Genomic DNA, 15,711 nt, shown 5'->3' on the forward strand with positions numbered 1-15,711 from the left:
TAGGCCTGAAGCTGGAAGATATTTTGGGGGTTGTTTCCCTCTGGAGAAATGGGACTGTGAACTGGACGGTAAGGGAGCTACAGGAGGGTGGACACGGCAAAAAATAAAAGGGGGGGGCAGGGAGTGTTGTGGGAAATGTGGCTTTTGCCTCCCCGGCCTGCCCGCTTTCCTCTGGGGCACCCCTGGCACCAGCCCCGCAGACGTCCCCGGGAGCTGGCTGGGCCCTGCCCTCCCTGCTCCCTGTGGCCACAGCTCCCGCAGGGGGCGCCCCCGATCGGCACAAGCAGAGGGCAGGCGAGTGTGGTGAACCCAGCTCTGGTTTATTAGAAAAGGTGTGAACAGAGTTGCACCGACAGGAGTAGCCCCTCCCCCACCCACCCGTACCCCACACCCACGCCGCCCCCCGGGGTTGTAGTGCCTCTCAGAGCGCAGCCTCAAGGGGCCTGGACAGCAGGGTCTCTAGAAGCCCGGCTGCTCCTCACCCCAGCTCCCTGATAGATTTATTGCACTTAAGAAAAAGAAAGCTCTGATCCTCTGCTCCCAGCCCCCCGCCCCCCCAGCCCTGGCCCTCACTCTGCCTGGGGTTGCTCTACCAATGTCCTCCACCACCACTCACCGCCCCTCCCTCGTCATGCCTCCTGCCTGGCCCTGCACCCGGGGGGGACCGGGGGGCCATCCCACCACCACCCAGGACTGCTGCCCTCCACAGGGCAAGCCTGGCCCAACAGGCTGTCTGGAAAAGGCGTCCAGCCTCGTGGCTGATGTCCTTGGAGAACTCCTCTCCCATCCCCCCAACCCAGAGCCTTCGAGTGCTGGACACAAAAATAGTGCTTAAGTCAGGGCGGGGAGGGCAGTCCCTGCGGCTCCTGCGCTCTGTGTAGTGTTGCTGTGGGGGGCAGGGGTCCCCAGAAAGGCCCCCCACACCCCTGGTGGCCCAGGCCTCAGGAAGGCTGGGGGTGAGGGTGAGCAGATTCTCATGGCTCTGGCCTCAGCTCATCGAAGACTGACCGGAAAAAAGGAACTTGGGGAGAAGAGATTGGGGGAGGGCCTGTCAGAGCCAGGGGCGCTACTGCCGGACCCCAGAACCCCTGCCCTCTGACCCCGGCCCCCGCCTCACCTAAAGTGTCACAGTGTCTCCTGCCCAGATTCCTGACTGGCTTCCAGAAGCAGCTCCTCGAGCTCCTTCTCATTCTTGGAGCAGCTCAGTTCTGCAAGGGGAGAAGGGGCAAGCAACCTCCAGTCAGGCAGGCGGGGATGGGGGGACCCCAGGCCATCCCCACCAGCCCTGCCCAAGTCTGGCCCTTAGAGCAGCAGAGGGCCCGGGTACCACTGAGACCATCGGATTCCAGTCAGCACATCTCGCCTGCTCCATCCCAGGGAGAGCTCCCAGGGATCCAGGGGAAACAAGGTGGGGGCTGAGGACCAAGTCCTCGTTCCTACCCCCTTCACAGGCCATTTTAAAGGAAACACTGAAGCCCATCGAGGGGCAGGTGCTTACCCGGGCTCACAGCAGCACCCAGGGCCCGCTGTCACCCTGCCCCAGAGCCCCACTCACCGTGTTCCAGGCCACAGCTGCCCGCCTTGGCCTCAGGCCCCGGGGGAGGCTCTGGAGGCAGTGCGAGGGCGAACTCGGGCTTCAGGCCATTGGGCAGCGGTGGCCCTGGCTGAGGTGGCTCCAGCTGTGACTGAGGCTCCGACACCCCTGGGTCCGGAGTACCGATGGCCTCAGCTGGTGGCAGGGCAGGTGAGGTGGGCGGGGAGGATAAAGCAGGAGGAAGGGGGGAAGGTGGGGAAGGGGGGGAAGGAGGGGCGGGGGGCGCCGGGGGCTCTGCCCTCTCGGGCGGACTCTCAACCCGAGTCACCACAAACACTTTGTGGCCCCGGCCGGGGCTGGACACAGAAATACGCTGCTCAGTGGGGGAGGCGGGGCTGCCTGGGGGGCTCCTGTCCCCAGGGCCCAGGGAGTCCGAGGGGGGCACCAGGGCGGGGCAGGGGGCCTCGGCCCTCTCCCCATCCTCCTCCTCCCCACCCTCCTCCTCGGAGTCCGAGTCTGAGTCTGAGTGCGGCCGGGCGCTGGGGCCGGGGGCCCCATTCTGCTGGGCCCTGGTGGCGGGCTCGTCCCGGGGCTCCTGGCCCCCGGGCTCCTGGCCGGGCTGCGGTTCGGTCACGGTGATCTCGGGCATGGAGGCGGAGAGCTGCAGCCGCTGCTCCTTCTCGTCCTGCTCGCGCGCCAGCATGAAGTTCTGCTTGCAGCCATTCTGGATCTCTGCGAGCAGCGCCTTTTGCGTCTCGATGAAGCTCTTCACCTGCAAGCGGAGCGGGCCTGGCTAGGGCTCTGCACAGCCGGTGCTCTCGGCGGACCCAGCAGTCGCCCTGGGCCAGCCTGCACCACCCTCCCGCCACCGGAGGCCTCAGGGAAGAGCCCACTCAGCTCACCGCCTCCTTCTTGGGCTCACGGTCGAGGTCAAGGCGCAGCAGTGAGTGGTTCACCTTGAGGGCCAAGGACAGTGCCATGAGCCCGCCTGTCTTGATCTCGTTCTCCCGAAGGTCCAGTCTCAGGAGGCGGGGGCTCTCGGCGATGAACTCCGCCACCGCCACCGCGCCTGGGAGGGGGACCGCAGGGGCTGGCCATGGGCTAGCCGCCCCCCAAGCCCACCTGCACCGCCCCCTCGGCCCAGCCCCGTGCCCTACCCTCGCACGTGAGCTTGGTGGAGGTGAGGCCAAGGCGCAGCACACTGCGGTTGCTGATGAGGCCGTTCTTGAGGTTCCGCACACCCTCGTTCCCGATGGGGTTGTGGCCCAGGTTCAGCGTCTCCAGGCTGTGTGTGTGCGGCTAGAGGGAACGGCACGTTGAGAGTGAGGAAAGGCCCAGAAGGCCAACCAGGAAAAAGGCAAACCCGAGCACTCCCTCTTCGGCAGCGCCGCCCAGACAGTCCTGCTGAAGGCCAGATGCTTCGTGGACTCGGAAGCCGCCCCAGTGCCAGCCAGCTGCCCTGTCCACTCCCCAGCCCGGGCGAGCATCCTGAGGGCTCAGCGCACACACCTGGCCGCTGGTCATTCTTAACTTGGACGTGAGTCTTTGTGGCCTGTGGGCTTGCTTTAAATACCACGTATTTATGTAAGAAGATTGGAAACGCACTGGAGGCTTCCAGAAAATATTAGCTTTCTATGCAGAGCACTATCACCTCGTGCGCAACATGGTACTAGACTACCGCGCCGGATGCAGAAGACAAGGGCAACTGAGAAACGCTACTTTCCTTAGGACAGAGGGGCTGCGGAAGCTGAGGGAGAGCAACCCGCGCTGAAAGGGCTCCTGCAAAGGGTCCCTGAGGGGCAGGGCGAGCACGACGGGGGGCAGAGCACGGGGCTGAGAGGCCGTGTTGGAGCTGTGGCGCCCCGCCCCGCTCCCGGCCCGACTCACCAGCGTCATGCCCAGGAAGGCCATGCCCGTGTGTGTCAGCTGGTTGTTCCACAGCACCAGGGTCTCCAGCCCCTTCTTCTGCTCCTTGAGGCCCTCGCAGATGTAGGCCAGACCTGGAGGGGACCCATGGGCAAGTCCCTGCTGTGGTCCAGGCGCTTCTCCAGGGGACACCGGTGGGGAGCCACTGCTACCCCAGGAGAGCGCAGAACCTCCCGGGGCTTTGCCCTCCCGTCGATCTGCCTGCCCGGCCCCCCCCCGGCCCCCGACTCTGGCCCAGCCACCTCCTGCCTCGGCCCAGCCCATGGCTCCCTGGTGCCCGGGCCGGAACATCCCTCTGTCTGCTTCAGTTTTCTCCAGAGCACATCTCACCATCTGACACACCGTATACTCTATTAATTTATCATGGCGGTGTCTCTCCCGAGGGCAGAGATCTCTGTCTCAACAGGCCTGGCACGTGCTAGGTGCTCAGTAAATGTGGTGTCTGGGCCCGGCCACCCTGGGCGAAGGAACTGGCCTGCATGCCCTATGCTGTCCCCCCAGCGCTCTCCTCACACTGGGGCCCGGAGACCCTGCTCAACAGTGAACCAGGAGGACACAGAGTTCCTCCCACTAGCTACTTCCTCTCCCTTCCCATTTACCCTCTAGCCCACCGTGGCTTTTCCCCGCAAATATTCAACATCTAGGCTCTTTCCTACCTCAGGGCCTTCTATTCACTCTGCCTGGATTCTTTTTCCAGGCTTTTTTTTTTTTTTTTAAGATTTATTTGAGAGAGAAAGCAAGCAGGGTGGAGCGGGGGAGAGGAGAAGAGAATCTTAAGCGGACTCTGAGCTGAGCACGGAGCCTGACATGGGGAACCTGAGCCAAAACCAAGAGTCGGACGCTTCACCAACTACGCCACCCAGGTGCCCCTTCCCAGGCTTTTAAAAGGGCTGGCTCCATTCTTGCCCTCCACACTGCTGCCCAGAGGTCACCTCCCTGCACCATCTTAAACGGCCTCTGACTGACCCTCTGTCCCAACAACCTTGTTTCCTTTAGGCCACTTTTTCCGGAGGATAATTATTTTAATTATCTCTTCAATACCTCACTTCATCCTGCAGGTCTTTGCTGAGCTGCCTCCTCCTCTAGGACGCCCTCCCTGGGTTCCCACAGCCCAGCCCTGCCCAGTCTGAGCTGTCACTGCCTGGGATGGTCTGTCTTCCCTACTGGACTGTGAGCCCCATGCGGGCAGGACTGGGATTGTCCTGGCCACCCCTGTGTCTCCAGCACCATGGGGCACCCGGCTAGGCACACAGTGGGTGCTCAGTGGCTGGAGTGGGGTGGGCGTGGGCAGGCCTCTCACACACCTGAGTCCAGCACATGGTTGTTACGGAGGTCCAGGATCTGCAGGGAGGAGTTGAACTTGAGCAGGTTGCCCAGCTGGGCCGAGTCCTGCAGGCCGTTGAGCTTGTTGTCGGCCAAGTAGAGCTCCCGCAGATTCACGTTCATCTTCAGTGCCGTGGCTGGGGGAGTGCGGGGAGAGCACAGTGACTGGCCGAGCCCCGGCCCCCAGCGGGCAGCATGTTACTGATCCGCCTCCCCTGGCCTCGGAGCTCACCAAGCAGCATGAGGGGTCGCCCTGACAGGCTGGCGTTTTCCAGATGCAGCACCGCTAGGCTGCTGCGGATGCGCAGGGCGCGGGCCACGAAGGGCGCCGAGTGGTCCAGCAGGGGCGTGTTTCGGGCGTCCAGGTACTGTAGGCAGCTCGTCTAGTGGGGCAGGGGCAGGGCTGGAACAGGCTGGCCCCAGCCCTCCCAGTCCCCAGGGATTTCCCAGCCCCACGTCCCAGCGTGCAGCGGGGCAACTGTGTCTGTGAGGGATGGCCCGGCCTGGACTCCTGCAGGTGAGCAGGCAGGGCTGGTGACACCTGAGTTCCCAGACTCCTGTGCAGCAGATGCCCCGGACATGAGTGAAGCGGGGGCAACTACAGGCACCTCCCAGGGATGGGTTACGAGCAAGTGAAGAAGAAGGAAAGATGCTTGAAAGGAGAAAAGGAGCCAGGGTTGGCCTGAGGCAGGGCACCCCTTGGCATTGGGACGACACTCTGAGGGCTCATGAAAACCAGGCCCTAAGGGACGGGTGTCCTGGGAAAGCACCCTGGGCCCCTCTGCGGTTGAGCCCCTTCTACCCTGGGGAGGGCACAGATAAGAGGCGCCCACCTTGCGCATCATGTGGGCAGCGGCCTGCCAGCCCCGGGTGCCGATGTGCTTGTTGAAGGAGATGTTGAGGTGGGTGGCCGACTCATAGTATTCGATCATGTCGAAGAGGGCCGAGGCACCCTGGGGGCCGAGACAACAGGGTTCAGACTCAGGCTGAGGCAGACCCAGGAGGCCAGGAGGTGGGGGACAAAAAACTAAGGGGTGGGGAGGGCCCTGATGCTGCCCCGGCACCTCTGGGTTCCAGGAACCAACTTCGCCCTTCCTGCTGAAGTCCATCTGCTTTCTCTTACTTGTTACCCACCGCCACCAGCAGGTGGGCTCATAGATACACCCCGGAACTGGGACAGGCCCCTGGTGTACCTGGGCCTCAGTTCTCCAGGACCCCACCCCCAGGTCTCCTGGTGGTCTCTGAGTCTGGGGAGGTGAGGACACCTGGGCCCAAATGGGGAGGATGCTATCTGCATGTTTCTCAAACTCTCTCTTACAAGTGCTGTGATCCCCAGTGGGGGTTCCTGAAAAGGTTTCTGGTGGCCACACACCTGCCCCCACTAAGGCCCAGCTCCCCAAGTCCCTCTCTTGCTTACAAAGGCCCTGCTCTGGGGTGTGTCTATGAGACCCCTTTTCTGGGCCCTGCCCCAGAGTCCCAATATCCCCCACATCCACTCTGGTCACATCAGCTGCCTCCTCATCTTGTCCTTCAAGAGGCCCTGCCCAGCCTCTGTCAAAGGGGAACTCTTCCTCCTGCAGTGCCCCCTCCCCCTAAACCTCAAAGGGGCCAGGGAGCTGGGGGAACAGGTCAGGGTGGTGGCAGGAGCTGCTCACATCTTCATCCAGGTTCGTCTGCTCCAGATCCACGACCCTGAACTGCAGCCTCTTGAAGACCTCCTCCAGGGCCTCGCAGGTCTTGTAGTCAAGCTTCTCACCTGGGACGAGATGGAGTGCACCTCTGTGCGTGCTCGCATGCTTGGGGGGCTGGCTAGAAATGGGGGCTCTGGGCGGAGGGAGGGCTCGCTGCACCCGCCTCCCCTCAGGGAGGGCACCCACACCTCTCAGGAACCCCACTGCCCTGGGCTAACCTGCTCTTACGGCAGGACCTGCCGGCCCAGACCCACCTTGAGAGGCTCTGGCCCTGCCCACTCCCCAGGGGTCCCAGCCTCTGTCCCAACACACACCTTTCAGGTCCAGACAATCAATGCGGTGTCCAAGGTCCGTGAACTCCTGGGAAAACAGAGGGGTCAGGGCTGAAGGCAGGAAGACACCCTCAGGAGCAGGGCTGGACCCTGACAGTGGGGCAGGCGGGGCTCCGATCTGGCTCCGTTTCTGAGGTGAGGCAGTGTTCCGGGGTGGGGGTGGCGTGCAGGGCCTCAGAGAGTGGGGCATTCTGTACCCACAGGGCCTGGGCCAGGTAGGGGCACCGCCCCTCTGGCCCAGCTGAATGGAGCATTCCAGGCAAGAAGGGGCAGCCAGCACAAAGGCCGTGAAGCAGGCGCAAAGGTGGAGACGGCTGACAGGCCTGGGGGTGCAGGCCGGGCACCAGGCCCCACACAGAGAGCACTCAGTGAGGAGGAGGAAAGGCACCGGTCTGACGTCTGCCCGGCCCTCCTTGGCTATGAGCCCAGCCCCACCCCCACTGGGTGCCAGGTTCTGTTCTCTGGGCTCTGCACACATTAGCCTGTGGACCCCCAGGACCCACACTCCTGGCTCCCACACTGAGGGGCCGTCTTTCCCTGAAACTGCCAACAGGCCCTTCTGGGAACTGCCCCAGAGAACCCTTCACCCTGGGGTGCAGAGCTGGGTGGCGAGCATGACTGCTCACAGCAATGCTGTCTGAGGGAGCGGCAACCCTAGAAACAAGCGACCTTGGAGCATTCTGGAATGACCCATCCGGAGGGAAGGCACTAAGGTGGTGGTTTACCAACACGCCCAGGCTGGGCAGGCGGCAGGAAAGGCACTGTGGGACACAGCTACAGGGGACACGCCACGGGCACAGCTGCACCCCATTCACGCAGACGAAGAACGTGTCCTCGGGGCTGTGGGCTTCTGGACAGCGAGCTGCCCTCTAACAAACGCACAGGCAGGGCCAGAGGGCGAAAACCTCAAGCTGCCAACAGCGGGACTCCCAGGAAATGGGACTTGAGTAAGAAGTGAGGAATGGATTTTGCTTTTTATGCCTGTAGTATTTTAACTTAAAAAAAAAAATAGCGTATGCAGAACGTATAGAGACCATAAAGAATAAACGTACGTATGGCTTTTCCCCTGGAGAACCGAATTTCTTTGGGGAGTGACAGTTAAAATTCTTAATTTATATCATTCCACACTGTTTAAACATTCATAAGAGCCTGATCGCTTTTACGACTGAACAGAGGATTTTCCAGGATGTATTTACACGGGCCCTGGGCTAGGTGGCCAGGCGGGGCGGTGCCCTGTGCACCCTTCCCTGCTCAGGGCCGACCCCAGAGGCCCAGAGGCTGCTGGGGGGGAGGGGAGGGAACAGAGAGAGAAAAGCTTCACCCCAGGGACCTTCCCCCCCCCATCCCCCTCCCCTCGCTGTGACTGCGCCCCACCCCTGCCTGGGTACCTGGAGCTGCTGGAGGAGCTTGGGGATCTGTCTGCAGTTTAGCTTCTGGCAGGCTTGCTTGTAGGCACCAATGACCTCATCCACGGTCACGTTCTGGGCTGCAGGCACAGAGGACCCAAGCCTGTGATGCTCCGCACTCTGGGCCCCCTTCACTCCCGCCCCCCACAACAAAACGCCCCTTCCGATGACCCACTGAGTCCTGCCCTCCCGTCAAGGCCCCTCGATGCCACTGCTGCCCTGTGGAGGTGGCCCCGGGGCCCCCAAACGAGTCAGCCCCTCCCTCCACACCTTCCCATGGCTCCTCGAGCAGCTCTGCACAAACATCACACAACTAACATCACAGAACTTTTCTGCTTGTCGGTTGTCTCCCCTACTAAATGGGGAGGGCAGGGCTGGGTCTATCCTGGTCACCACCTTGTCCCAACAGTCTCCAGCCCAGGGCCAGGCCCAGAGCAGGTGTTCAATCTGTGTGTGTGTGTATGTTTTCCTAGATGAGAGAATGAATCTGTACTTTGATGCTATGAGGAAGCTGAGCCCAGAGAGGTGAAGCACCTTGCCCAAGGACACACAGCCGGTAAGTGGTGGAGTGGGGAAGTGAACTCTGCTCTTAACTGTGATGCATGTGGCCTCTCAGAGTCCCCACTCCTGAAACAACACCCTCAACAGCAAAAAAAAACATCCCCCGACAGCTACTCAGCACGGGGCCTCCAGTCTGGGGGACACGGCGGCAGTCAGAGGAGACGGGGCGCGGCCCGGGTGCCCAGGGGAGCAGGCAGTGCTCACAGAATGAAGGGATGGAGCCCAGGCTCAACAGCTGCACAGCACAGCCCCTGGGAGGCCCGGGACCCATCACCACACTCCAGACAAGGCTGGCCTGCCTGTCTGCACCGATCTGCCTTCTGTGGACATTTCATAAAGATGGAGGTAAGCAGTATGTGGCCTTTTGTGGCCAGCCTCTCTCATGGAGCACGGGGGTTTTGAGTTCCGGCCCCTTTACAGGGCTGCATGGTAAATGCCTGATGTATACATTTTGTTTATCCATTCACTGGGTAAGACATTCATACTGTTTTCGGTGTTTGTCTATGAAATATTGGATTCTGCCCCAGGGCAACCGGGAGAACAGGAAGGGAAGTCTCCGAGCAGGGGAGGGGCAGAGAAAGCTCTTGGCGTCAGCAGAATGGAGTGGGCCTGGGGACAACAGGGCAGGCAAGGAATGGAGCAGGAAGAGGGCCTTCTGGAGACCTCGGCCTACCCTCACCCTGCTGCCACCCTGGCCTGGCCCTCGGAGCCAGCAGAAGCCCCTGTCGAAGCTTCCAGGTAAGCATCTCCCAGTGGACTCTCCCTCCAGATCGCATCAAGCACTACCCTGTTTTCTAGGGGAGGAAACCGAGGTTTGGGGCGGGGGGGAAGCTGCCTCCCTGAGGCTGGGCAGCTGGTACAGGGCAGAGTTGTGCACCTGGCTCCAGAGCTTTCTCTCCACTGTGCTGGACCCGCTGTGCTGGAAGAAAGAAGCGGACAGAAGCCCCAGCTTACCCCCTCGCTTCCTCCCTGAGCGGAGCTGCAGGTGACCAGCAGCCTCCCCGGTGCGGCCACCTCCTGCCCACCCAGCGACGGAGCTCTCTGACGGCCAGTGGCCCCCAGCTCAGGAGCTGGCCCTGCCAGGGAAGGCAGCCCCCAGGGCTCGAGCAGCTGCCTCAGGGGGTCCAACCAAACTGGGTCTGCTGACCCCCAAGGGTTCTGCACACGTGAGGGAGAAAAATGACTTCTCTACTTTCACTAAGTGAACTACAATGAAATGTAGCTCTTCCTTATTAACATGGGCAAAACAGAGAGAGAGAGAAGAGAAGAGAAATAGTGTTTAGCAGACCCTGCATCTTTGTCATCGCCAGGACGACAGGTGCTTCCACACGGTGCATGGGCTGCCGCAGATTTTGAATGCGCATCACTACTCTGAAGATGGCAGTCACCAGAGCTGCTGCTCTCTCCTGCACCAGTGAGGAAGAACGCAAACACCGCGTTGCAATCTAAAAAAATTTTTTCGCTAACTGTATTTTGATATCCTTTGTAATCCTACTTTATATTTTGCCTTTCAAAATCATCACTTCAGGGGCACCTGGGTGGCTCGGTCGGTTAAGCATCTGCCTTTGGTCATGATCTCAGGGTCCTGGGATCGAGCCCCAAATCAGTTTCTCTGCTCAGCGGGAAGCCTGCTTCTCCCTTCCCGCTCCAGCCCCCCGCTTGTGCGCTCTCTCTGTCAAATAAAAAATAAATAAATAAATAAATAAATAAATAAAATTGTAAAAAAAAACACAAAAAACCAAAAACATCACTCCAAAGGGTGCCTGGCTGGCTCCGTTGGTAGAGCAAGTGCATCTTGATCTCGGGGTGGTGAGTTCAAGGCCCACGTTGGGCACAGAGTTTACTTTAACAAAAAATTAAAACAAAATCATCACTCTGAGAAGAGGTGCACAGGCTTTATCAGATGCTCCCCCAGGCAAGCTCACCTCAAGAAAGGCCCCTGGGCCAAGGCTGGGTTGGCCTGGTCACATGAGATGGGAATGAAGGAGGGCCTGGGCACACGGGGTGCCATCACTAGCTGTCTCAGCATCCTAGAGCCTACAGGAAGTAAGAATTCTAAGGACGCTCTCAAGCTGCAATCAATCCCTTAGGTGTTCAGTTCTGGCACCCCAGATCCAGCATCCCAGCCCTGCCCACTGGGTCGGTCTTTGTTCTGAGGAGCCTCCCAGTAAGCTTGAAGCCCAGGGTCTCTAACCTGGCCAGCTCCGCGCCAGCCACAGCTGCCGTCCGGCCACCCCTTCAGCCAGGCGTCCGTGGGGTTTGCAGGCAGCACAGCCTCACACAAGGTCACCGCCAGAGCTCACAAGGGTCGCATCCGCCCAGTCACTTACAGAAGGGGAAGCAGAACAGGGGCCAGGAGGAGTGGACATATTCCCAGAAGTGGGAGAGCCCCTCAGGCCCGGAGTGACTTAGCGCCCCCTGGTGACAGGAATAACAACTGCAGCTTCGTCACTCCCCTCTCAAGCTGAGACGCGCTTTCGAGAGGGAACAGCACTGGGGAAAGGCACTGAAGGCACAAGAGCAGGGGGTAGGGAGGTGTTCAGCCAGTCCACGGCAGCTCAAGGGCACCCCCACCCCACCTCGATGGCCCCAACAGCACCACCAGCACGCCCCAAGTCCTGGCGCGGCACCAGCGGGGACACAGGAGAGCATCAGGTGGCTCGGCAGTGACCTTACAGTAATCATTACGTATACGGGCTTCATACACGGATGAATGAAAACAAACTACCGTATTGTTTGGGAATGAGATGATACATATTCAAGTAAAACAAAACTGAACCAATTTAAGAAAAAGTGGTAAGGTAACAGCAACATGGTGGTGCCGAGAAAAGACCGCGGAGCATGTAGACGGCGCTCACGCTGTGCCGGGGCCCCACGCCCAGCTCTCCATAAGCCAGCAGAACCCCAGGCCTGGCCCCTCCACACATCTGTTCGCTTGTGATGCTGCGGCGAAATGGTCAAGGGGAGAACAGGGTGAAGGTCTGAGGAGCGTGGACTGAGAGAGACAAAGCTCCCCAGACCCGGTGTGGGGCCTCCAGCCTGGGGTCATCCACCCCGGGCTTCCACAGCCTTAAGGAACCACACAGGCCTCACCACGGCGGGCACGAGTCAGTGAGCAGCTCCCCCAGCTGGCCGGCCCACCCTAGAGGCTGCAGAGTGAGGGCACAGCTGCTGAAGTGGCCAGGCCCTGAGGAGTCCTTGCTGCCTCCCTCCCCGTCCACCCGGGGCTCCCCCACCTGAGACACGCGGTCTCACAAAGTGGGTAAGAACACGGGCTCTGGAGCCAGAGTGCCTGGGGTTGGATCCTGACTCCGAATTTAAAACTCTGATGCTGAGCAAAGCGATTTCACCTCTGTGCCTCCATCACCTTATCCCTAAAATCGGGCGAGGGTGACTTAACTCCTCGGCTACCTCTGGTGACAGAGTACGACTTCATCCCTCCCCGACCAGAGCTTAGCATACTCATGGGTGCACACAAACCCGTCACAGCCGTGTTTTCTCCCCCGCTGGAAGGCAGGGACCAGAAGAGGCATGCAAGCACCTGTCCATTACGGAATGGCTGGTGAGGCCGGGTGGATGCGCATGTGTGGGAGCAGGGGGGACATGCGTGCGTGTGCGTGTGCATGTCAGATCAGGGCTCAAACGTGTTCACTCAACTCCCAAGTCCAATGCCCTGAAGGTCCCACTCAAGCAGAGGCTGGAGTTCAAGTGGCTGGCTGTCAGAGAGGAGGGGACGGCGGCAAGTAAGGGAGAGCACGTGCCTGCTTGCCAGGGAAGGTGGATCCGGAGCTACTGGCCTGGGATAAGAGCTGTCCTTGACCTGGTGAGGCTGTGACTGACAATCGCGACCACTGCTTCCCCTCTCTGAAAGGGACATCTGCAGGGTCTCAGGAGATGACACGTGAGGGCACTTGCTAAGCAGCCGCATGGTGCCAGGTCTGAGCAGGAGACACGACTGGACAGAGGTCGCAGATAGTGGTACCGCTTCCAGGTACTGGGAACTCACTGTGGGAGGCCCGACGCTGAGTTACTTTCTAGGCACAGGTTCTCTTAGCCAGCTCGGAGATCCAAGGCTGGCAGAGTTACGACTCCATTTCCTAAAAAGGGGAGGCCAGCTCAGAAAGGGCAAGTCATCTGTGCGAGGTCCCGGGGCCAGGAGAGGCGGGACTGGAACACACAGCCAGACCCGCGCTGGTCTGACACTGGAGCAGGGCTTCTCATACTGCTTTGGCCTGAGCAGGAAGGGACCGGCGGCAGAGGCAGGCTGGGGGCACCCCTGGACTCTGGGTGGGGCACAGTGTGAGCTCTGGGGAGGGATGCTGCTGTGCGGCAGTTGGTGGGTGAGACCTCCCACAGGGGTGAGGCTCTGTAGCTCGCCCCAGCAGCTCGTGCCAGTCTCCCAGGAAGAGGCTGAGAGGCACACGGAGCCTGCCTCCCCCTCCCAGCTGTGCTGGCCCTCACAAAGGGAGGGAGAGAAATCCAATGCCGGGCATCGGGTGACAGGCAGAGAGACATGTGTGTCTGGTGCGGGGCTCTTGTCTGCACACAGGTGCAAAGGCACCCGGAGACGCAAGGAGAGGCTGGGCACCAGGGGGCGGCAATGACTCAGGCCATCCCTGCCAGCCTGGAGCTGGTGGGAGAGAGAAGACACAAGTCATCCCAGTGGGAATCAAAAACCAGGAAGCAACAGCATGGGGGGAGAGGGAAGGGGCGAGGGAGCAGGGGCCCAGCTCTCCCCGCTGGGGCTTCACATGGACAAGACAGCTACAGAGCAGTGGGCAGTGGCCCCTGGGAGGGGGAGGTGTAACAGGGTGGGCGCAGGCCCGGCAGGATCCAGGGCAGCACGAGGTAGTGCGTGGGAGGGCAGAGCTGGGAAGTGAGGATTCTGCTCTCTGCCCGAGACAGGAGCCACCAGGGCTGGGCACAGGGCAGTGACAGGAGCTACTCGAGGCCTGGGGAGGATTCTATTCCATAGGAACGGGGTCTCTTGGAGACCTGGGCAGGGAGCCCACTGTGCCCAATAACAAGAAGCCTGCCAGGGTGGGGACACCAGAGGAGACAAGTGAGGTTTAAGAGTGTGGGGGAGCCCAGAGCCAGGGGCCTGGGTTCTAATCCCCTTCCTAATCGCCCCCCATCAGCTCACAGCACGTAGCCATGACCTCCCAGGGCTGGCCTGCAGCATCAGCAGAGCCTAACTTGGGAGGCTGCCTGCCTCGCTCTTCCTCTGCCACGAGGGAGGGGCACAATCACATCCACCCACTCGACAGACAGGAAACCAAGAATCTCGTGGCAGGTGGGTGGCCTGGCCCCAGCAGGATGGCATCTCTCCATGTGGGACCCAGGAACCCGGCTGTCGGGGCTCTTTCCTGCATGACTCCCCAACCTTTGGTGCTCCCACGGCTTGAGGTCTGTGGAACACCATCCTGCCCTAAACCAGGCCACTTGGGCGCACACCTTCGGGGTAGAAGCCTGGCTCAGAGGGGACCCGGCTGGTGTTCAAGGCACAGGCAGGCCTACAAACCCACAGCCGCACCGTGGACGCGGTGAGGCCGACTTTGTGTCAGACACACAACCTGTCCTCCCAGGGAGCACTGCCTGGGCCTGGATGCCGGTCAAAGCACTGAATGGCCTGCTTCCCCGGCCACCCTCCCGGTGCCATCCCGGGACCCCAGTGGGACCATCCTCATTACCTCCACTCCCCACCACCCCCTCCAAAGGTTCCAGGGGTGGACAGTGGTCAGTCCACAGCCCCGTGGCTGACCCTCATGGAAGCAGCCACAGCCAGTCCCAGGGCCATGCTGGAACCGTGCAGAAAGAGCTCTCCTCTGCAGGGCTGGGGCTGAGGTTACCTCTCATTTCTGGAGCTGCTGGTGGCCATCCTGGCATCCACCAGGAGGAGAGGGCCTCCCCAGCCAACTCAGAGGAAAGGTGGGCTCAGATGTTTGAGATCCTGGACCCAGCCAGGCCTGAAGCCTGACCATTCAGGATTCCTCAGGTCCATATCCAACAAATGCTCCCTTTTTCCTTCAGCTCCTTGGAGTTCAGCTTCTTATCCAGGAGAATTCCAACTTAGGTGCCATCTTGCCATTCATTCAGCAAATACCTCCCGAGGCCTACCACATGCCAAGTTCTGTGCTGCACTGGGAGACGGGGATGGCTCTGACCCGGCCCCCACCCTCTGGGGGTCCTTGCTGAGGGGTGGAGGCAGGTATGCCCTAGGAGGGCGATGCGAACACCCCAGAGCTAAGATGAGATAGTCAGGAGGGAGACAGCTCTCAGAGGCCCCTTTTAAGCTCTGTCCATGGCCCCTTCCTTCCCCCTGGGCACGGTGCTCCAGCCACACCCCCAACTCTTCTTCCCAGAAGGCCCAGTGCTTCCACACACCTCATACCCTCCCTCCCCTCTCTCAAGTCAACTCTCAGCACAGATGTCTCCTCCTCCAAGAAGTCCTCCCTGACCTGCAGACCGGGTCAGGCCCCCTTCTCCAGGTTTCCCCATCTTGGCCCTGCCCATTCTGAGCTGTCACTGTCTGGAGACAGGCCTGTCTCCTTCCACTGAACTAAGCGCCCTGGGAAGACAGGCCAGGGGTGCGGCCCAGGCTGTGCCACCAACACTGCCCAGCACGGAGGCCAGGCACAGAGGAGGCACCAAGACGGGGGGAGGGAGTGGCAGACAGAGGGACGAGCTCACAGCTGGCTGCTGTACTAGGCCTCTGAGCAGGAGGGGCCCACCGGTTCCGTGGGGAGAGACTACTGTGGAGGCCTGGCCGAGGGCCTCCTGGACCAGGAAGCCTGGAGGGAGGTGAGAGGGGCCGGGCCCTAGGCCCTGCCAGCAACTACTCATTTTGTGACAGAGCGCTCCTTGCACAGAACGGCAGGAGCTGCTCTTTAGCTCAGCCACTTCCCTACCAGGCGCTCCGCCAGGCACTGCACGCTGAG

General features: G+C 60.9%; 1 protein-coding gene across 1 annotated transcript in view; it reads right to left on the reverse strand.

The window, feature by feature from the left end:
• Window positions 1-343: 343 nt before the first annotated feature.
• The window catches only part of PPP1R37 (protein phosphatase 1 regulatory subunit 37), a 40,259-nt gene continuing 24,891 nt past the window's right edge, over window positions 344-15,711 (reverse strand). The window contains exons 2-13 of the mRNA XM_021681148.2: window positions 8,195-8,292; window positions 6,789-6,834; window positions 6,439-6,539; window positions 5,617-5,736; window positions 5,016-5,166; window positions 4,765-4,920; window positions 3,422-3,534; window positions 2,692-2,833; window positions 2,437-2,603; window positions 1,556-2,306; window positions 1,118-1,208; window positions 344-1,021 (exon numbers count right to left, since the gene is read on the reverse strand). Of these exons, the coding sequence (XP_021536823.1) occupies window positions 1,126-1,208; window positions 1,556-2,306; window positions 2,437-2,603; window positions 2,692-2,833; window positions 3,422-3,534; window positions 4,765-4,920; window positions 5,016-5,166; window positions 5,617-5,736; window positions 6,439-6,539; window positions 6,789-6,834; window positions 8,195-8,292 (1,928 nt within the window). The 3' untranslated portion in view covers window positions 344-1,021; window positions 1,118-1,125. The remainder of the gene's footprint in view (window positions 1,022-1,117; window positions 1,209-1,555; window positions 2,307-2,436; window positions 2,604-2,691; window positions 2,834-3,421; window positions 3,535-4,764; window positions 4,921-5,015; window positions 5,167-5,616; window positions 5,737-6,438; window positions 6,540-6,788; window positions 6,835-8,194; window positions 8,293-15,711) is intronic.

Source organism: Neomonachus schauinslandi, chromosome 16, assembly GCF_002201575.2.
Source record: "Neomonachus schauinslandi chromosome 16, ASM220157v2, whole genome shotgun sequence".
NCBI lineage: Eukaryota > Metazoa > Chordata > Mammalia > Carnivora > Phocidae > Neomonachus > Neomonachus schauinslandi.